Genomic DNA, 22,342 nt, shown 5'->3' on the forward strand with positions numbered 1-22,342 from the left:
TGTCTCCCTAACAGAGCTCCAAGCTCACACAGGTGTAGAAATTGAATTAGCCTTTACCTCTTCCACTTGGATCTGCTATGAACAACTCTGAATTATCTGAAGAAGTGGTGTGAAGAGACCTGGCTGCTGGTGGTGTCCAGTGGTTAAGTAAAGGACTTCAAGACCCGTTACTGTAACCTAGTATTTGCCACAAATATTCCTCAAATACTTCAGAATTATTTTAGAATGAGATAATGAGAGAAGTAATTACAATATGCTAGTAACAGAACTGTGAGCAGACTTGCAGTACCTGACAAACACTTCAAAGACAGAAAATCCCAAAGGTACTCACCCAATGTTTGGTTATTTATCAGGCCACTTTTACATCAGGTATTTCAAAGCAACTTTCTTCTTACCGGTGTTGACTTAACTTCCAGAGTGCAGGATAACCTTAGTGGGAACAAGTATAAACACATATATAAGTTAGTGGAGTGCTATTTAAACAGCTTTTAAATATTATAGACAGTTAAAAGAATGCTACAAGGACTTTCAAGATGATGTCCTTCCTGCAATAAAATTTTATAGTGGTCTTACTGACTTTCCTCCTAGTATTTCATATACCCTATATAATTTTCTAGTTATTTTTCTTTGTAAGAAGATGTGATTACTCCTAACTTTTGGGGGAAATTAAATAATCACTGGGAAAACACTAATCAGCATTAATGCAAATCAGTAGTTAGTGGAGATGCTCCACCCAGGTACGCTGTGCTCTGGTACAGATAAAATAACCTCACCTCACTTTCAATGTTACAGTATTCTTATAGACAGATCTTTCTCTACCAATTAAGAAATAATTAAAAAAATCTTCTTCAATAAAATTGCATTTTTATCATCTGTAGAAATGTCGCAGCCCTGGTTGGGATGCTTGTATCTGTGGTGAGTTCCTAATAGCAAAGTCCCTTTGGAGCAGATGCTCAAGGGAGCCATTACTTTCATCTGCTGCATATCTGCAGACCTGATTTTTTTTAATTATTAAATACATATTTTATAGAATCTCTATATACTGCTCATTTAGATCTGTTTCAATTTCTGTTTGAAATCAATCCTGTGCTTTCATAGAGCTGCATACAGCACAAGGAAAAACAGAAAGAAAAATGCAGAATGCCCCAGTTCCTCAATTAATTAATTAATTACATTTTAACCAAGACTTGTCTTCTTTTTGTTATATCAGGAGAAAGGCTGACAAGCATCTGACTTATGTAAACATTAGATGTTGAATATGTAAACACTAAACCTGGAAATACTGAAAATAGAGTTGCCTGGCTTAGCCCCTCATCTTTCTTCCTGCAGCCACCTGCACTTCTCTCAGCCCGTAATACGCTGTGGCACTAAGCTGTATGAGCCCTGCAAGGCCGCTTTCCAGCTGCTCCGAGGATATAATTCTTCTCTGATAGTCACAATGAGAGCAAAGTAACATTCAAACTTCATGGTTGGCATCAACAGCACGGGGCAACAGAGAAACACCTTCAAGATGCAGCTCTGTTACTGGCAGGAGTTGGATGTCCCCGTCAGGCCCCCTGTTGGATCTGTTGGCAGATTGAGTTCAGGTGAGCTCAGTTTAAAGTAATTCCTGCTCATCCCCAGGCAGCTGTGCCCTGCCCTTTTCTCCCCTCATGCAGCTAAGCTGCTTCCCCTTTGCTGTCCCGGCACCACAATGCGTCTACTCCAGCCACAAACCTAAGCGATTTCCACGATAAAATAAACCTAAATACCACATGGGCAAAAATAAAGACCAGTGTGGGTGAGTAAAGTGTCAGCACCCACCATTTTCTTCCATTGAGCCACCACAGTGAGGGCAGAGCAGCTCCTCCACCACCAGGTGGACCTGACTATCACTGCCATCAGCTGGGGTTAAACACAGGGCTTTCAATCAACCCGAATTTGCAGCAAGTCCTCCCTTTTGTCACCAGGCACCTGGGGTTTTTGGGGCCTGCCCTGCTGAAGGAGCTCATTGCTGTGGCTTGAGCTCTGGATGACTGTATTTGCTTCACTTCCTTACATTTGAGCCTAAATTCTTCACGGGTTGTACTGGGATAAGCTCAGAGGAGATGCACAGATCTGCAATGTCACAAACAGAACAGGAGACAGGCTCTGTGATACTGTTTCTGCTCCCACCAAAAGGGAAGGAAACTCCGCAGTACAGAGGGAGTGCTGCAGCAGGAGATGCTCGGGCACCGCAGGGCCTCACGCCACTCACAGGCAGCTGCTGCCTTCTGAGCTGCTGTGGGAAGGGAGGGCTGCACCACGTGCTGCTTGGCTGACATTTCATTCAACTGCTTTGCATCTGAGGTATTTCTGAAAGCAAACCTAGAAAGGTTTGCATCACGCAAGTTTGAACACAATTTTTTATTACGCTATTTTTAGCAGAAAGTCTTCAGCAACCCTTTTCCTGTACACAAAGCAGCTATGGTTACGATGCAACTTGTGAGGAGTTTTAATATTAAATACACTTCAGCATTTAGCATAGGGATTATCAATAGGGTTAGCTTTTCTTTTAAATCAGGCAACTCTTACTAGGAAGTAATCTGTTCTGTGCAAGGGTCCCCACCTACTTGCCAGCACAGCTACGTGACACACATCAGCTTATAAATACAGCAGAGAGATGTCAGTTCTGTTATAGGCCTAGAGAAAGACTGGTGGCACATGGCTGTGTTAAACAAGGGTGACCCCCAGCTCACTCCAGAGGATTTCCCAGGGTGGACTCACTTGATTCTCAGCCTCTCTGAAACAATCCTACTCTATAAAATGAGATAGCACAGGAGATCCTTACCTGCTTTGCCACTGTGCTGTAGTTTGGAAGACACTTAGCTGTAAGAGACAGAATGCTTGCTAACAAACTTTCACAAGTCACACACTCTTAACAGTTGATCACAACTTATTACAGATTCTGAGCAAGCACTTTAAAAGGAGTTAGAGCTACGAAATGGGCTCTGCTGTTTGCTAAGGCTGTGCTGTTGCTTTCCCACTTAGCACATACGGAGAAAGACAAAACAACTCTATCAGTGTAAACGAACTCACAGTGAGCAGCTGCTGAATGTTTTCAATAGACTTCCTGGTAATGGCTGGTACAATTTCATTAGGGCTTCTCATTTTATTTAATAAAACATTGGATGATTTTATTTGTAGTACAGCAACAGGTGCAGGGAAACAAAAGGCACATTTCCTGATCATGCCCACAAAGAGTCCATTACTCACTGGCTGACACAGAAGGCATTCGTTTTGCCATGTGTAGTTTTTTATATGAAAATAAGGATCACTCATAAAAATAATTGTTTTATGATAAAAGACATCTGAGAGAAGTTAGAGTTAGCAATTGCACTATGCAAATGGTTTCAGTGCAAGTTCAAGTAAAGAGAGAGATAACTACTCAGTGGACACCAGTCGTGCTTTGGATACAGATCAAAATATTCTGTACAGGTGGTGAGCATCGTTAATCCTCATAATATAGAGCAGAAACCAAACACAAGAAAGGCTAAGCTCATGATCCTTGAAAGTACTCTGTAGCGAGGTTCCAGTGAAGGATGTAAATGCCACAGAGTAAGTCCTAGAAAAAGGTTTTCTTTTGAAAAAAAATAAATGCCCTACTACAACTAATGCCCGGAAGAAAGTAGATTCACATCTGGACTTCAACACAGTTCAGTTTCAGCCTGTGAACTTAATCTTAGAGGAGATCTGTTACAGGATGAATCACAAGGTGTTATTTGTAGCTAAGTTAAAAGTATAACCAAACACCCTCTCAACCACATCACGTACCCTAAGCCTATGGAGGATGAGATTAGATGTTCTCTGGCTGAGACCTGAGAGTACGTTGTTTTGAAACACGAGCATCTTGCTAAAATGTTCTTCAATCAGTTCAGAGACAAGAGGAAAGGAAAACAGGAAGCAGAACACCAACTGCTTCACCTGAAAGAGGAAGAAGAGTAGGTTGTGAAAACCTAGCTTTCCGATTTGCTTTGCCCAGAGGCAAAACATCTTATTTTAGTCAGCATACTGGTGAGACAGAGACGTTTATTCTGACACATTCATGCCTTCTGAATAGTGGCAAACTCCACATAAAGGTAACGACACAGACAGAACCATCAGTGCTGGCAAAATTGAGCAAAAATTTCTACTCACCTCTATACCTTGAGTAACACAGCAATTTGTTACACTTGCCTCCCCCTTACTTCTTCTGAGATGCAAAAAGCAAGATGAGTAAGAAGGAATGCACGTTGTCTGTGCTTTTAAAAGATTCCTGAAAAGTACATGAAAACATCTTGTAGATGGGACCCAGATCAAACATCACCTTCATTATAAAATAAGCTGTCCCTTGACATGCATTCCTTAATAAATATTTTATTAAAACCTCCATAAACACCCTAATGTCTTCCTGAGACGTGGCCTTTCAGGAACAGCAACTACACAATGCTTGCTCACCAGGCCATTGCAAAACTCAAATTGCTAATCCTGTGCTGACAAGGCATAAGATCTAATAGGGCATTAAACATGCTCTGCTAGGCAACACCCAGCTAAAGGCATGCCAAAGAAAAGGGACAGAGGAAAGGCTGCATCACACCAGCACTCATCTCCATGTACAAATGCATTCTGGAGATGACCTTCTGCACACACCTGGTCCCCTGCCAGCTCTGCTCCCGTCTGTTATGTCCACTCACCACCAAATTAAGTCTCAGTCCAAACCTGTGCTGCTCAGGACGCTGATTTTTCATAATAATTTCAATAATTTTTATTATTTTCATAATAAGTTCACTCCACAGTCTATAGCTCTGCCCATGTGACATCAAAATGCATAAATACACATTCAATCCCCCTGTCTTGCTCCCACAGGCTTGGGGTATCCCAGATGTCAATGTGAGAGTTCTTGAACTACACAAGGATGAGGTGTAAATTTATTCCTTCTGCTCACTTGAACGAAGGGGCAGTTGGCAACTAGCTTGTGCAGCACAACAAAGCCCAGACAGGAAGATCTGGGGGGGAAAAAACAAACAAACAAACAAACAAACAAAAAAACAAGATTCAGGGCTGACTACCCAGGAGCCATGACCTAAGTTCCTTCACATAATGGCAAAGAAGTCCTATTTGGTATCGACACCTATTGAAGTCCTATTTGGTATCGTCTCGAAGAAGGAAGGACACATCTACCCGAGTTTCTTGCAGGTGCAGGGGACACAGAACCACAACGTGATTTGAAAAATGCACAAAGAAGCTGTTGCAAGAGCTTTGCCGTGTCACTTCAAGCACCCGCCACCTGGAGCAGGCAGTCTTTGGTCCTCCACACACAGGTGCCTGTATGCAAATACACATTCATTTCTCAAACCTTTCTACAGCCGCACAGGCACATAAATGCAGCCACCTCAATCAAGCAGGATGGCTCCAGCCATTACTTAAGAGCAGAGTATTGGTCAAATACCTGCACGTTTTCCTGCAAAGCTGCAAACTGAGCAGATACTACAGAAGAGCCTGACCTTATTCAAGACCGAGTGTGAGCAGCTCCTAACACAATGAGAAGGAGCTGCCAATGCAGAGCAACACATTTGATTTTGAGGTCTCCCCTCCTTTCATTATTTTATGTTTGAAAAACAGGAAGATGAGATGTAGCGTTTGGGAGCAGAAAACAATCACTTCAGAGTAATCAGTGAGCAATAAACAAGCTTTCAAACAAGCACCACAGTGGGTCTTGGAAGAGGGAAAGGGAAGCTAAGAAGCAGTTCCAACATTAACTCGGGGATGTTGGACACATAAGATTAACCCAAAATACAGTGCATGCCTAAGTGGCTTCCGATGCCTTCTTCCTCTCTTTGAGCTGACAAAAGAAAATTTGATTGCAAGAGTCTACGCAACTTGCCCCTGTGGGACATGCAGAGAAGCCTGCCCAGAAAGCTAAGCACAGAGCTGACATGCTGGGCTGCACACTCTGGAAGTCATGCACACATTAAGGTCTTTGTCAGCAGAAAGAAATGCTTAAACTGTTCCTTTCCCTTCCTGGTTGCTCGCTTCCACCATCCGTGTATCTCCCCACATAGGCCAGCACAGTTGTTTCTGCAGTCGTAAAGAAAGTAGTGATCAGAAGCAAAAATATCAGCCCAACAATTTCCTAGCCAGCAATGGAAAAATCACTTTTTCTGATTTACTTTGATTAGAACTAAGAAGAGGATAAACTATTATCGAGGGTATTGCCAGTCAGATACTGGTGAATGGGACCACACAGCAGACTGGGTGCCCAGATGGTAAAATACCCATTCCAGGTGTGAAAATTTTCTTGTTACATTGCAGTCTGTGTAACAGTCCTAATAAGTGCTTTTGGGATAAGTAAATATTGCCAATGTGAATGCTGCTCAAGATTAGTTTAACTTCTGGGAAAAAAAGAAAAAAAAGTTATTATTTTTTTGTGGAAAAACAAGATGATTGATATCATAGTCTGGAAAAAAAAATAATGAGAGCTTATTTAAACAGTGAGAGGAAACACAGAAGACAAAAATTAGAAGAGCACTCTACCTGCACTTGAATTTAATTCCAGAGTACCAGAGAGTTAATTGCTTTTAGAAGAGGTCTTACCAGCCAACTTAATACTTCTGTACATACAGATCAAACATGGATAGATCTATCACTGATTTTCTATTTAACCTTCAAGAAAGACAAAAAAAAAGTTTCCCTTTCAATGGGTACTAGACATGGCTGCTCTATGCTTAATGACTGAAGTTTAGACCCAGTAAAAAAATAAGTTAAACTGAGTAAGTTAGATCCAAAAATCTCTCAAAGATTTCTCTCTCCTAAGCCTGATCAGGTCCCAGAAATTACATGTTCTGCCTACCTTTCTGAGGTGGCCCAGCCCGCAGGAATCATCTAACAGATGCCATTCACTCCTGCCAGCACCTAGTTTTTGAGAAAGGCTGGATGGACGCTATCTTTTCCCAGATCTCCCAGTGACTCACACCAGCACCTCCTGCTCAGCAAGCCTGGACAAGGACCTGGCACGGCCAACTTGCTGCCCGGGGGGCAGAGGAGTGGCAGCGCTGGGCTCTGGGATCCATTCTGCACACACGGGATGGGTGCTGCAGCACTGAGCTCACAGGCTTCCACGCCTCTCCTTAGATTTATCTCTGAATTACCAAACACATAATGAGGAAAAAAAAAAAAAAAGATGCCATAGAATGACAGCTATATTGCATACATGCAGCCAACAGAGAGCCATAGTCAACAGGAAACCACTTCCAATTAACTCAAGAAGCAACGCTCAGGACTCTCAGCTGGCCACACCAGCAGCAGGATGTGCTCTTATCCTACATTTGTTGCTAGATGGGAAATAAAACAACAAATGGAAAACGAAATTAGTAGGTTGATCTGGAGGAGGAGAAAATTCTATTCTGTGCATTTTTAAACTCTATTAAGTAGATTGCTACAGGATGTCCAAGCCAAAAGGCCAACCCATTTAGAAGGTTTTATGTTGTACTTGCAGGATTATCCACTTGAACTCACCATTATCTTAAATGGAACAATGGCTATTTCCTAACCTGCTTCCAAACTTCTCTTAATTGCTGAAAATCTCAGAGAAGGCCAGCGCTGGGAGAGCCATTTGCAAAAAGACCTTTTTGCCAAGATAATGTCCACAGTGAGATATTCCTTAGTATTTTCTATATAATCCTTTAACTATATTATGTGGAGAAAGTTCCTGTATGTAAAACGATATACCTACAGCACTGAGGGATTGCAGAATTTTGCGTTGCATTTCAAACCCAGGAGTGTTTTATAAAACCATTAAATGATGTAGAACAAGCGAATTATCGCACCATTGGCCAAATTCTCCAACGTTTAGGTTTACTCTACGGTCCTATCAAGGAGCAGGGACACTGCACGAAGGCGATGCCCATGCTTGGGGGCACGCTGTGCTGGCTGTGGGAAGGGGAAGGTGCCCGGGGAAGCCCATGGACATGGGGCACTTGGTGAGAAACCCACCGGCTGCTCCCTGAGGGGCACTGAGGATGGGCCAGGAGATGCCAGATGGGGCCAGGCGGTGGGTGCTGCCCGCGTCCCTGAAAGCACCGAGGGCTCTTCCAGCTGCGAGACCTGCAAAGAAACAGAAGCAATTAATCTTCTGAAAGCCTGCTCGGCCCTTTCAGTGACACTTTTGGGATGGGATTTCTTGGGATGGGATCTGTTGGGATGGGACCTCCCCACACGCCGCAGTTACCCCCCCCCCCCCAGCCAGCAGCCACACAGTGCCCTCAGGGCGAGGCGCTGCCCCCCGGGGCCGTGCCCGTCGCCCTCCCGGTGGCCCTGCCGCAGCCTCCCGGCTCTGTCCGTGCCCTGAACACGGAGCCAGCCCGCTCTCCGCCATCCCCTCACCGCCTTCTCCTCACAGGGCCCCGCCTCGCCTCGCCTCGCCTCAGCCGGCCCCGGTTCCCCTCCCCGCGCTGCCGGTGGGTAGGGGCGGAGATGGCCGCCGGCTGAGGCGGCAGCGGCGTGGCGGGGGCAGCCGGGCACGTCCCGGGACCTGAGGCGGCTCAGCCCCACCGGAGGGGCGGCAAGGTGGGCTCCTCGGCGGGCAGGGGCCGGGAGGGACCCCACAGGACCCCCACAGGACCCCCAGCCCCAGCGTCCCCTCAGAGCCGCCTCCCTGAGCCGCGAGGAGTGAGGAAGCTGCGAGCCCAGGTAGGCTGCTAGCTCTCGGGCGGCTTTTGAGGAGGCACCTGGCTGACTGCTCGCCAGCTCTGGCCGTAAAATGCTGGTGTGGGTTTAAACGTGAGCACTTCGTGGATCACAGGGATGCTGTGAGGCTGCCTGCAGCTGCCCTGGGCTCTCTGCTGCTGCTGCTGGGTGTGCGGGCGCCGTTCCTCACCCCGCGGCTCTGCGGCTGTCAGTGAGGGGTGCAGCTCTGCAACCGGCCCGGGCAGCTTGCTGTTCCCTTACTGAGACTGTTAAGGGTTTAAAAACAACGGCAACGACAAAAATAATAACTCTAGAAAAGGCCTAAAGTGCGTCCTAGCAGTGGGCTTCAGCACAGGCGAGCTGTGACAGAAGTATGAGGCACCTGCGCTGCCTGAAAGGAGGGGAAGGGCAAAAGAAGCGAAGTAGCAGTTAACAGGTTTGCAGAAAAGCCGAGGTAAAAGTGGAGAAACGTTTAATGCTTCGCTTTCACCTGTGGTTCGAAGGAGAAGTGCTGTGAAAAGTTGTGGTATCACTGTCCTGGTCCCTTAGAGAGGGAAGTATGGAGAGCTTTTTCTGATACGTTGTGTTGGTGTACATGAAGCCATCCTGCTCATTTTTCTTAGGAATTACCACATGGGAAGTTGTTGTAAGGGAAGTTAACAAGTCTAAGGGGAAAACAGCATTTCTGAGGTGCCTATTGCTGTATAACTTCTATTGCTAAAGGATGAACAAAATGCCAGTCAACCAATGAAGCTTGTTTAGTTTGGTTGCCTGATTTTAGCAACTAAACAGGATGAGTTGTTTGGATGTCTTGTCTGCTTTCGGGATATTCCTGCGGTCTCAATTCCATATAGATTCTGTGAGCATAACAAACTGCGAGGCCATAACATGACAGGTCCTGCTGGTTACACAGTTCCTGTCCTATGTGGTTTTCTTCAGAATACGTAGTGGCGCTGAACCACCTCCCCCTCTGCCCAGCTGGACAGAAAGACCTCCATGCTTTCTAAAGGGAAGAAGCACAGTCAACCTCATTTCTGAAACCTTTCCTTAGGGAAGTAGGTAGAAGAGTAACTTAAGCATACGTTGACCTTTTAACCCTCGAAAGAGTATACATAGAAGAACATAAAATAGAGGTGTTCCTTGTTTTATTGAAGCTTTTAACCTTAACTAAGGAGCCTGGAAAATTCAGATGTAGATTTGGTAGTTGTTATGGTAGGGAATAATATATAAGTAGAACTACACCAGAAATAAATCCCTACAAATATATTTTTTTTCCTTTTCAGACATGAAGCCCAGTGCCCTGTGATGTTTATTTTGCTGGCTCTTACAGTTGGAGGATGGCTGCTCTATTCTGTGAAAATTGTTCTGGCCAGTACCACTACCCGCAGGCCCACCAGCCTTTTGAAATCAGCGGCATGTTGCTTCTGATCATGCTTGGAAAGGTGTCCCTTGATTTCTTCATGTTGCAAGTTAAGCAAAAAAATGTGAAAGCTAGCTTTATGGGATACTTCTGTGTTTCTCTGGCACTCCTAGATCTCATCCTGCTGATCAATATAGCTGTCATTTTCTATTTTGAAGACTTTGCGCTCTGGGGTGTAAGATTTACAAAGTACCACATTTGCCTCTTCACTCAGATAATTTCCCTTACTTACGGTATTTTGCATTACCCAGTATGTCTCGTGGCTGGTCTGGATTATTACATGACGATAACCCAAACCTCTCAACATCCTAGACAAGCTCAAAGACTATTTTATGTATTTGTTGTGATTTTCATATGGATTTCAGTTTTTTTCTGTATTCTGAAAGTTCCTGCTATCTACGAAGAACTAGAAATTCGGAACCATTTCTCTCCTTATCAGTGTCCTCTCTATGTCAGCGTGCAGAGCTACGCCGTCTCGTTTGCCATGCTGCTTCTCATAGGCATGGCTTTCATGGTTTCTCGGAAGGAAGTCATAACCATGATACTGTCTGTCAGGGTGATTTCTTTCGCCAATCAGCCTGTTCTGATGTTCTCGTACGCGTCTAACAACAACGGCACTTGCTTTAAGTGGCAGCTTCTGACCAGACTCCTCGTCTGTTTCCTTGGCACTTGGGCACCTTTTGTGCTTCTTCAGTTTATAATTTTGTTTCTTGGTGCTCGGATTCCGGCCTACATGGAGATGAATGTCCCCTGGCTGTACTTCATCAACAGCTTTCTCATTGCAGTAGCGTACTGGTGTCGATGTCACGATGTTGAATTGACAGAGGAGATGTGGTCTACAGACCCATTTGTTAGCTGGAAATTCTGCTTTATGCCATTTAACAATGAAAACACAGAGCCAGCTGAAAAGCCAGGCACAGTAATTGTGATCTGTTAATGAGCTGCTGACTGAAAAGACTGCAAGAAAGTTCTGTGCGGCAGAAGTGCGTACTTGGATGCTCTGTGACAGTGTCCTTACAGATAATACGAAGAAGCATCTCCAGAGCTACAACCCATGGAAAAGAATCCAACATTCACAAGGACAGTAATAAATATTGCACCAGGATGTGGGACACTGCATGCTTCTATGCCAGTCCAAAGAGTCTGAAGTATGGGTTTTATAGAAGACCAATACTTCCAAAAACCAAGTTTCCAGTTAAACCTTGTGTTTTTACTAGAATGTTACGCTTATTTTAAATGGAATGATCTCAGGTTTTATAGTATAAAATGCAATAAAGTATTTTTCTAAGCTGAAGCCCTTTTATCAGTTAGATACAAGGAAGCTACTGTCATGTTCAAACAACTGTGATTTTTTGAAGTCGTCTTCTTGTTCAAGTAAATTTTTGTCGGTTTAACTTAAATTAAGGCTTTTTTTTTTTGAATGTTTAATGAGGAATAAATTGTTTTAGTTAAAGCTATACCTCCTACAGAAATACAAGCTTTGTTTACATACAATATTGCAAGATGTGTAACTTTCACAACTACAGGAAGGGTGATGTTTCGTTATTTCTTTGCTGCTGCTTCTCTGATGTATATATGCATATTAAAAACTCTTTGTCTACAAACAGAGCAGTAAGAGCTTTAATGCAGAACAAATACAAATGTGTTTAATATGAACAGTTCAGCTAGACTCCCTCAACTAAGCAGACATGTATCCTCCTACAAGTTTTCTTGATACACGTAAGTACATGCCAGAGGTTAAAGAACAGGTTCAAGTAGAACAGAATTTATTCTGCAGCCAAGATTACTCTGATATTAAAGTAGTTCTACTTGCTGAAGCAGGTCTATCTCAGTAGGGGAAAATTATTCAGACTTCTAGCAAAAGCATTTAATTAATTTTCAAGTTCTTACAGTTCAATGAAGATTAAACTCTTGGTTTAATTTTGTAGGAGATAAACGTGATACACAACCAAAGCAGACAAATGGAAGTAGCATTTATTTCTGAAGCACTGAACTCACAGTACAATATTATATTGAAATAGGAAACTATAGAAGTAAATGACGCTGCAGGTTGGTTGGTTAATCATTCACTCAGACCCACAGGGAACAATGGTATCACACAAGAATACTCATTAAGAAAAATCTGCAGGTAACAAAAGGTGCAATTACAAGCAAGTTTAAGCAGCATAGTATAAGGTGCTTTGTTTCAGCATTTGTATAATCAATTTATCCATTAACAGACAGATTAAAGTAATCTCACTTCTACGGATTCATAACAAATGAGAGAATCTAAAATTCATTCACATGCTAGTTGGTAATAGGAAAGTGCTTTTTAAAAAAAATGATTCACAAAGTGAAGATCATATTTTTACATATTCACTGTGCTCTTCAACTGTAAAATTTAATTTTTGGGTTACCATTTACAATACTATATATCAATTATAGACATACGTTTTAATTGCAGAATTTAGTGATACATGTGCTAAAATTTCTTATAAAAGAATATTCCAGTATATCACTCCATGATAAGAATTTACAATCGCGTACCATATATTCATCATACATTTCTGCAATATATCAAAGTCCAATTAATTCTGATTTATTACTTCACCCCACGTAGTGCTTCTTTCACCCACAGTGGGTCAAAGAGTTCGTTGAGGTTTCAGTGACAATGTTTCAGAAACGAAACCAAAAGGACAGTATTGTTAAAGCAGCAGAAAATGGTTTCTGGAAAATCTGTTAAAAAGGCCATCAAAATGACAGCAAAGGATCAAAAACTGAATTTTAACAGCAGTGTAATAAGAGGCAGCAATGTTCAGCAATAGAGTTTGAAGTGTTTGGCACCACAAATTGTTTCATCCTTTATGCGGGATACCGTATTGGAGGAAATTCTATTTCCACATTGAAAGTAGGAAAGCATGGATAATGTTAACCTTGAAAAACGACTGTAAGCAATCACTCCCTGCACCTGGTTTCCAATTGCTGTTCCTTAGTGCTTGAGATGCTATAGGACAAAATATGTCTAACCATATTTTTGGACACAGCATTTCCTCAGGTTATATATAAACTGGACACCCACTGAAATGGGGTTGACAAAGTATTTACAAAACCTAATTCCATTTAAAAACCAGCAAGTATCTCAGATAGTAATGCACCAGGCATTTCAGAAGATCATGAAATAACTAATGCATACAGATTTGGCAGGCAAGGGAAAATATCTAATTTTAAATTCACTTAACATCAGATGAAGACAAAATTATTTTCAAGAACACACAATTCAGACGCTTCTTTTGGTGTGGTTAGTCTCACCCTTCTGATTCACTGATATACACAGAACTGGAACTGCAAGAAGCTGGGTACGGACAGATGTATTTATCGCTGTGGTTCATATTCTCAACCTGTAATTAAAGTTTACCCATCCCCATCTGTTCCGACACAGCAGAATTCCCATAATTGCTGCACTGCTTCTAAAGACATTTTAAGTTTTTTAAATCGTAATTTTACAGGGAAGCCACAACATGCAGGCAAATCAAATGTCAATATACTGATGTCACATCCCTGTGTTACAATCAAACTCTTTCTTTCATACTTTTTGGGAGAAAGCGTCCAAAAGGATCAACCTATAAGCTGTCATTACGGCCACCAAGTAGGTAACAGCAGCGCTACAGGCCTCAACATAGCATCCAACTGTGGCATCTTAGCCTACTGATGTGTACCTATTTTAAAATACATTGACAGTAGCTCATTTTAAGCCCATTTTTATCCGTGACTTCTTTATGGAGGGAGATACCTGATCCAGTTGTGATCTTTATTCTGTTACCCTCCTAACAGGCTTTTCCTCCCTTTGTGCATTTTTTTTTTTATCTGGTGCTTCTGAGAAGTCATTAACACTGAGCCTTGAGTACAGCAATAAAACCATAAACCATTATTTTGTAGAACAGGATTACAGTTTCACTGCAAGACACAGAGGAGAAGCTATGTAAGAAAAGTAGCAATATCTGAAATAATCCATACTACAGACAACCATGAACCTAGGTTACTACTCGTGCTGTGCCAGCAACTAATGACCTTATACCATGCAAACATTTTACAGTCCTTTAATTCTTATAGAATTATATAATATTAGTGGTAACAGTGGCAAAAGCATTAACCCTTTATGAGAAACTTATGAGAATGCCTTAAAAATCAACATTGAATTTAGTGAGCTATTCTATGTGTTTTCAACTCTAAGTGAAAGTATTTGGCACTCATTAATAAAACCTTTCTTCTTACACACATCTTTCCTGATCAGTACTGGTTTGCTAAGGGTACAGCACAAAGAATTCTTCAAGGGAAGCTGGCTCCGCAGAACACTTCATTGTTCTTTCAACCATCTACTTTCCAAATAGAGGACGTAATGTCCCAGCTGCCAAAACACTGAGCAGGTAGCACAGGACAACACAAGTCTTCCTGCATGTTGAGCACAGCCACAAAGCAGACGTGTGCCATAAATCAATGGTATTTGTGCTTCTAGCTTAATCCCACCGTCAGCTAGGGCACCCTTATTTGGTACCTACGATCAATACTATAAGCCTCTCAACAACCCTATGTAAAAATAGTGCTTTCACACATAGTTAAAAATACTTCTTAAATGTTACGTGTTGCATTCAAACAATATCATTATTCTATGAATGTACATTTGTGCTCGAATTATAACTCCTTCTAGGTGGAAAAATCTCTTCAGATCACATTTTTCCAGATCCTTACTTGCAAAACGATCTTTTTGTGTAATTTAGCAGGAAGTTAATACAAGCTGGAAGTTTAATTTTTTTAACTTGAAATCTGCTCACAACACTGATTCCCAGAACCGTGGTTCAGAAAGCCAGATCAACAGCTACAAAAGCCAGACCATAAGCTTGCTACGTATCTTTTATTACAAGCATACTCACACCTTTGAATTTTTCTTCCCCTTCCATGCAGCTATGAGAGACCAGTAAATTATAAGTACAACCTCCACGTGAATAAGCAGGTGTGTATGAGTTACAGCACAGAGGTTGCACAACGCGATATAACAGCTTAGAATGAGGGCCTTCAATACTTGTGGAAGTGCTGCCCATGCAATCCAGGAGACAAGCACTACACAAAATGCTCCGGCCAACACAGCTGAGACCCAGCAGGGCAAAAAGTGCCAAATGTGCTAAATCCACATGGAGAAGAAATGTCACGATAGAGCTCCTCCAATGTTATGCAGAAGGTAGAAATGAATCAGCCCAATTCATATGGATCAAGGTAACGTGTCCTATCTGCTTTTGCATTTGATCTGTGTCCCAGTCTCTGATTACAGCTCTTGGACTACGTTAGAGACAGCTTTTTGAAAGAGAAATTGGACATAGCATCTACACTGCAGGCTCCTGTCTATATCATAATTACCTTTCTTCTTTTAATGTCACTATTTTCAAAGCCATCCAGTGGCTATAGCTACCTAGAACCCATAGAACCTAACTAAATTCTCATGACCAAAGGCAAATTCCTTTAAAAAGAAGTTAATCGAGACTTAGCTTAAGTGAACTAAGCATTAAGTGATTTTAAATTGCTTTCTCATCATAATATTTCCTGTCTGAAACTACAGTTAATTGTGCAAGAGTGACTTCAAAATGTATTCACTACGAGACATTAACACTTTACATTGTAATAATGCATTTTTAGCTCTCTTCATTCCTGTTCCACTCAGCATTCAACAGAAGCTGTGTGCTTGCAACAAAACATATTGAAGTGTTAGTTTCTCTCCATCTCTAAGTTTGATGAAAGTTCAAGAAAAAAAAAAAAAAGAGAACAGTATCCCAAACAGATTCTTTTGCAGAGTCGTTATCTGTAGCCTAGAACAACTGATGAGTAAAAGTCTGGTTAGACAGCTACGTATCTAAATATATGCTAACGGAAAATCTCTATGCCATATTGGTAGGAGAAAATAACTCTGCAAGCTTTAATATACATGCTTAATTTTAACATGAATAGCCTCAATGCCATCAGGAGAACTACTCGTGTTACAGATTATGTGGATGCCTAATTATTTGCAAAATGAGGACTCACCGCACAGCTGTCACTGAGTTCTCTGATCAGCGTGAGCTACACATCTGTCAATGCATAAGAAATTTCTTACACGATTAAGCTGTAAGTTTCTGCATTGATATTGTGATGAGAGCAGCCTGAAATAGGCAGCACTACTGCTAGTGACACACCAGCTAGCAAAGTCTCACTACATAAACTTCTATTCAAACTAGAGTTTACACCTGAACATTTCCTTACAGCTAAGACCAAGATAAAGTGATCCAAAAGCTATTGTAAACCTGCTCAAATACCGTCACACATTTCTTTTTTCCTGCTGCCATGTCTGCAGTTATGACGGACTCCACCTGTCCTGCTCAAAAGGCTGCATTCTCACTTGTGATTTGTCAAGAAGCTAGAAGAAAAAAATGCTTTCATGGGAGAGAAAGGAGGAAATGAATGCTTGCAGGACATAAACCTGAGGTATATCGACACAAGAATAGGAAAAGTTCTACCCTCTAACATTCCTGGGAAATAACAAAGAAGATTAATGGATGTGATGGATTTACAATTTAGCCTGTTTAAAACCCCCAAAACTTTGGGGTGATCCAAGCCAACAGAGCTTAACTTGACAAGATGGCTGTTTTTTACCTTCTGTATAAATGAGGTGATAAAGTCTTATAAATTTGCCAAATGTGAGGCATGGGGTGGCTGGAGAAGTCAGCAGTCCATCGACAAGGCTTGATTTTGAACAAGTGGCCTAGCTTCCTTGATGCTCCTAAGGCATGGGCACTCAGTGATAAGAGCCAGATCATTTAGGGGAATATAATTACGCACCCATTTTGAACATTCAGGGGCTTTTCTTTAAAATGCAAAATAAACTCTGAGCTGAGACAAGTGTAATAGTTTTAGCTCTGTTGGAAGAAATCTCCACAGTCACATTAAGCTCAGGGCTCTGTGAGAGGATGCCCTGAGCTAATGCTGCACTTTGCCTTCAGGAGTAAGGTAGGATAGAAGCCAGTGGAGGAAAAAGAAGGGAGAAAGCCATCCAACACATCTCCCTTTTAAGCTAAGATCCTACAGTGTCCTGCCTTCCTTTCTACAGGAATTGAAATCTTGCAGGGATTACTGAGATATAGCCCACAACAGCAGCAAGCTGAATGCAGAATACAAAATCCCATGAAATAAATCTAAAGGAAAGGGTTTCTGGTAGACACATCCAGTGGAGCAACTGTTAAAAAAATTAACATCAATTAAATTCAGCAAGACTTCCTCTTCTGAAAGAGGGTCTGGCTTAATCTGTGAGGAAAGCCAAGGGAAATAGGTAGCATAAACCTGGGAAAACCTCACTGACCTAAACCAAAACAGAAATGACTGGTATGCAAAATTGTTCTTGAGGAATATTGTTCCAAATATACATATCTTTTTTGAGTAAATTCAAAAGCTTCTGAAATAGACTTTAGCTACACTTGAAAGTTAATGACAAAAGAGTTGAAGAAGAAAAAACTTTCAGTAAGAGTAAGGCCCACATTCTTAGTTGCTGCGTTCATGAATATTTAAAGCATAACTCACTATCCGTGGCTCTTCCAAAACCACAGAAAATGTAGTGTACCAGGAGAACCAGAGCAGACATGACAAATGCACGTCTCCTCTGAGCTCCTGGCATCTGTCAGTGATTAGTCAGGGTTGTATATAAACACTAGCCGTAGAGGTTCTCCTGAAAGCTGTCTCATAAAACAAAATGAAAACAACCGTGAAATTCTCATGCACGTAACATTGATTAACTGCAGGTCTAAATAGGACTCACAACATCAGCCCACATTTCTAAATATGCCTTAAGCCATTATCAATTCACATGGAAGTACACCTACTTTTTACATTGCCCAAGAACAGTACAATCAGAAAACAGGTTAAAAGTTAGCCAGTGAAATTTCTGTATAAAAATAATAAAACTTTAAGACAAAAGCCAAAGGATAAATATCTAAGATATCTTTAGTCTTCAATTAGCTCATCAAAACAGAACATACTCTTTAGAACATATGTTACAGATATACTACACGGGGTATCTTACAGAAATGCTACAGATGGGAACCTGTCTTCATCACTTGAGTATCTTTCAATTGAACATTGCCAAACATCGAACCTTCAATTAAGTTTATTTGACAACAGTAACTGAAGACAGAAAAAAAAAAAAAACTAATTAGAAAGTGCTTAGCAACTTCCCTCCAAAATAAACCCAGACATCAATTAATTCTTAAAAGCCTTTGGTGCCATTCGGATTAGGGCTCTCACCACTTACTAGCACGTAACAGCAATGGGTTGTCCTAACTTGGAGTTTTCAGTGGTTGATAAAAATATTAATAACATCTGCTATTAGAAAGCTCAAGCAGTTGTAATTAAAAGCAATGGTTCTAATGTTGATCTCTAGAAGATAACGGTAGAAAGTCTTTTAATAGAAAGAACACAACAGCCTAATTAAAGGAGAATGAAGCACAACTTTTTCTGTAATCTCAGCCGACTCTTTAAGGTCAGTTAACTAATATACATATTATTCTACCTGTCATAACCCTTCCTTTCAGCCAGTGTATGTGCATTGACTTCTTTTGATCTAGTTCAGCAGTTCTCAAACATTAGATCAGTTCCTCTTCTTTTTAGGGATACTTTACGGTCCCCCTGAATATTTCCCTACACAATCATATATTATGCATTACTTTGCATAAAATACAAAATACATTATCTGTAGACACACATTTAATTCAAATATACACAGCAACTATCAGCTCACGTGCCCTTCTTTCCCTACACGAGAGCTTAGAGATCTAGGCCTGTCCATAAGGGGAGAGGAGCTGCAAAAGGGAAGGAACAGAAGGTACAAAATACATCCACAAACATCCAAACACGTGTGATGGGGAAGCAAAGATCGAGAAGGTGCTGCTGCCTCAGAGCCCAGGTAGCTTCTGAGGGTGTCAGTAAGTGGGAAAATGTATCTGTGCTGCAGAGAGAGTGAAAGAGTGACCACCGAGGGAGACTGATCCCACTGCCACTCTGCAGCATCCAAGCCAAAATCTCCTGCCAGAGGCTCAAAGCAGGGCCCGCAGGGATTTCTGCCAGAGCTGCCTAGCAGGGGTGCTCCTCCTGCTCACCTACAGCTCCAGGCTCCTTCCACCGCTGCGGCAGCTGCTCCTGCACCAAGCTCTGCAGGGACCTCACCGGGCTCCTTCCCTGGACTACTGCAAGCCCAGCTCACACTAGCCAGCGGACAAAATACTGTTCTTGGAAGCTTCCAGTGAGGCAATGGGAATGCACTACAGGGAAAGACAGGTTAGAAAAGGAAGTGGTAAGAGGAAAAAGAGGGTCTGAGCTACGCTACCCCTTCTCTTTACCTCCAGTCTTTAGGGTACACTTCTCTCAACATGAGCTAGTTCTGGCTGCAGTTTTCAACCCCTCACGCCTAGGCAGTTGGGATCCTGAACCCTGAATGTGCTCACGCTTTCTCAGGATCCATTCTGAATCCTCATTTGGGAACTGCTGGTCTAGTTTAACTAGCAGCATGCAAAACTGGAAACCGAACAACTTAATGCCCTCTCAGTGCATAGCAGCATACAAAGAGTAAAGTAACTTATGTGCTTCAGTTACCACTGGCAAAAATGTCATGCCATTGCATTTCAGTAGCCTGATAATGAGGACTTTGATGAGATGCCTACATGGCTTAAAGTATTTCCAGACTTAAAGAATATACTACAGCAGCGGAGATGAGAGTAAGCCTACACAAGGAAAACAGGCTGCCAACCTACCCCATACAAACAATTTGCTCCAGACTAAAAGAAATTCAGAGAGCACAACTAAATGCATAGCATTTTACTGTTTTCAGTGCTTCCACAGGGCCTGTGGACACTTCTGTGATTTCAGTCCAAAAACTGCTGTATGTGGGAAAAGTCATCCTTCAGAATACAGTAACACAATCTAAATGGTGTCAGATTAGGGGGGGTGCTGGGGTGTTAATCTTAAAATTACAAGATAAAGTACATATCGGTGAATATTTAAACTATCACAGCATATTTCACTTCATGTTTTTCCATGAGCTCCCACTTTAAGTCAAAGTATTATTCAGGCTTTACCATGAACTTTTAAATTGCTGGAAACTATAGGACTACATGGTATAATCAGAGGAATACTTTTATGTCTATGTGGGAAAAACTCCATGTATTTAACAAAACATCACAGTAACACTCATGCCATGGTGAAGATGTTGGCATATTACTGCTGGTTTTGTCATAGAGAAACTGTTGTTTAAACCTTCATGTTCATGCCCTACGATTCTTTCAAGGAATTGATACGTGCGCAGATTTTTAATGCAGGTCCAAGCTTTATATTCATTGCACTCATAAGGTGATCCTCCTTCAACAAGAGGAGAGCTTGTCCATCAATTTCTTGTGCTCTAAATTCATCTGCAATATCTTGACAACCTAAAGGCAATGGAAAAAAAAAGAATTACTGTGTTAGAAATGTACATCCCTAGGTGCAATGGCTGTCCATGCTAGAGATTTTTAGTTACGCAATTCCTAATGCTTGCCCCTTTAGCTTGTGAAACCTATTGTATGTGAAAGAGTTCAATAATGATGGGAACTTCTGAGATAATCTGAAAGTCATTTTTACTACATTTACACCATAACTATTGATGAATTACTTATCGGAAATTTCGAGTCCTCGCATAGACAAATTTTCTCATTTCATATAAACTGCCCTGATCTCCTAACTGATAGACACTTGCAAAAAAAACCACAAAAGCAGCCATCATTCAAGCAGGTTCCCTCTAGACACAATGTGCATATTCTATGGTTAGCTAGAACTCAACGAGAAAATTCACTTACCTGTGATTTGCACAAGGTGTTAATTCCACCCATAAGTTACCACTGCTGGGTTAAGCAAACAGAATTGCTATTTGTGGGCTTTAGCATGACTGTCTCACTGGTACATTTATCAGCAGTTTATTATCATTTATCATTACGTGCAACTTTAAATTGATTGGATTTTTTCTTTGAATGATAAACTCTTTTTCTGAACATGAACTAACATGGGCTCAGATCACAGAGGTTTACAACATCAGAAACGGGACTCTTCATGGATTAGACGGTCCAAAGTAACTGACGGCCCCTTTCTGCTGAAGAATGCTATGGAAACAAAAGGTTGCTCAAGGGATGTCTGGAAAAGGTCTGCTTTTCACATAGTATAAAGCACAGGTTTGTTTTTTTTGCCACCCCCCCCCACCTTTTTTTTCCCTAACCATTATATTAACTAGACCACATATAACAATTAGCTGCCTCTTTATTACAGAAAGGGCAAGAATAAAAAGACAATGTAAGAAGAAAAAGGTCTCCTAAGAAAAAGGAATCAATAAACTATGATACCAAAAGGAAAACATCTGTTTTTTAGCTGCTGACTAACTTTTAACCAGGAGTGAGGACTGTTTTGCATAGCATTTACACCAACACACCTTTAATACATGACAACACCCTCTTCTTGGGCATTACTTAGGGTAACAAGAAATTAGACTGGTGAAAAGAAAGCAAAATTAGTTTGTCACAGACAGTATTCAAACAGCTACTAAAACAGAGAAACATCAGAATGTTTTAGTACCTGCATGTATTCCATAACATTTACTTTTAATATCTCTGCTACAGTGCAGCCCAGCTACAAATTAACGCAATCAATATGAGAACATTGTTCAGGAGCTCAGAGTTGTCAGAGAACACCTGGAATGGTTCAGACAATTCCAGCTACAAAATGAAGGTAATGCTGCCAGTAACATGAAGAAAAAATCTTGGACAACTGACCAGTCTCAATAGGTAATTAGCAGCTCTAATATCATTATAAAAGTTCTTATTTATGTATTGACAACCCACAAAGATTCCGTAAGCTGAGCACTAAGTGCTTCTGTGAGATATCCCTCACTGTTTGTCTGACTTCAGATCTGAACTTGGTGGTTGTCAGACCACAGCACTTACAAAGAATCTGATAGAACAAGATAAGCGTGTATATTTAGCAGCAAAAGTGGTCCTATGAAAATAGCTTATTAGTTATTGTTGGAGGCTTTTTCTTTAACCAGGATTTGCTTTATGAATTTGCCTTTCTTAATAAAAAACCCACAGCCTTTCTCAAAATCATTTTGGAAAAGCAAAAGATGGAAGTTGAAATCTATTTCAGTTCCCTCACACAGCCAAATTTGGGTATTCTTAA

General features: G+C 41.4%; 2 protein-coding genes and 1 long non-coding RNA gene across 11 annotated transcripts in view; 1 reads left to right on the forward strand and 2 right to left on the reverse strand.

Moving 5' to 3' along the window:
• Positions 1 to 8,507, reverse strand: part of LOC113844462 (uncharacterized) — a 12,865-nt gene extending 4,358 nt beyond the window's left edge. Inside the window, exons 1-3 of one of the 4 annotated variants that reach the window (XR_011811304.1) lie at positions 8,380 to 8,507; positions 7,990 to 8,100; positions 332 to 4,273 (exon numbers count right to left, since the gene is read on the reverse strand). This is a non-coding gene — a long non-coding RNA (uncharacterized lncRNA). Of the gene's footprint in view, positions 1 to 331; positions 4,274 to 7,989; positions 8,142 to 8,379 lie in introns of those variants that run through there. The other 3 variants (XR_005267772.2, XR_011811303.1, XR_011811302.1) reach the window with 3 other exon arrangements.
• Positions 8,442 to 15,893, forward strand: GPR160 (G protein-coupled receptor 160). Of its 2 annotated transcripts, none has more exons than XM_038183490.2 (2): positions 8,442 to 8,562; positions 9,966 to 15,893. In XM_038183490.2, exon 2 carries the CDS (start codon positions 10,020 to 10,022, stop codon positions 11,037 to 11,039), a length of 1,020 nt encoding a protein of 339 aa, XP_038039418.2. In that variant the 5' UTR covers positions 8,442 to 8,562; positions 9,966 to 10,019; the 3' UTR covers positions 11,040 to 15,893. The 2 variants fall into 2 exon arrangements, with proteins under 2 accessions (XP_038039418.2, XP_005019654.3); XM_005019597.6 differs by having other exon boundaries at positions 8,449 to 8,685.
• PHC3 (polyhomeotic homolog 3) overlaps positions 12,059 to 22,342 on the reverse strand; it is a 37,568-nt gene continuing 27,284 nt past the window's right edge. For 4 of the 5 annotated variants that reach the window (XR_011811301.1, XM_027464250.3, XM_027464252.3 and 1 more), the window contains exon 15: positions 12,059 to 20,571. Coding sequence is in view for 3 of the 5 variants with exons in the window: in XM_027464250.3 (XP_027320051.2) it covers positions 20,417 to 20,571 (155 nt within the window). In the remaining 2 variants the exon portion in view is untranslated. The remainder of the gene's footprint in view (positions 20,572 to 22,342) is intronic. The other variant, XR_003499102.3, reaches the window with a different exon arrangement.

Source organism: Anas platyrhynchos, chromosome 9, assembly GCF_047663525.1.
Source record: "Anas platyrhynchos isolate ZD024472 breed Pekin duck chromosome 9, IASCAAS_PekinDuck_T2T, whole genome shotgun sequence".
Classification (NCBI taxonomy): Eukaryota; Metazoa; Chordata; class Aves; order Anseriformes; family Anatidae; genus Anas; species Anas platyrhynchos.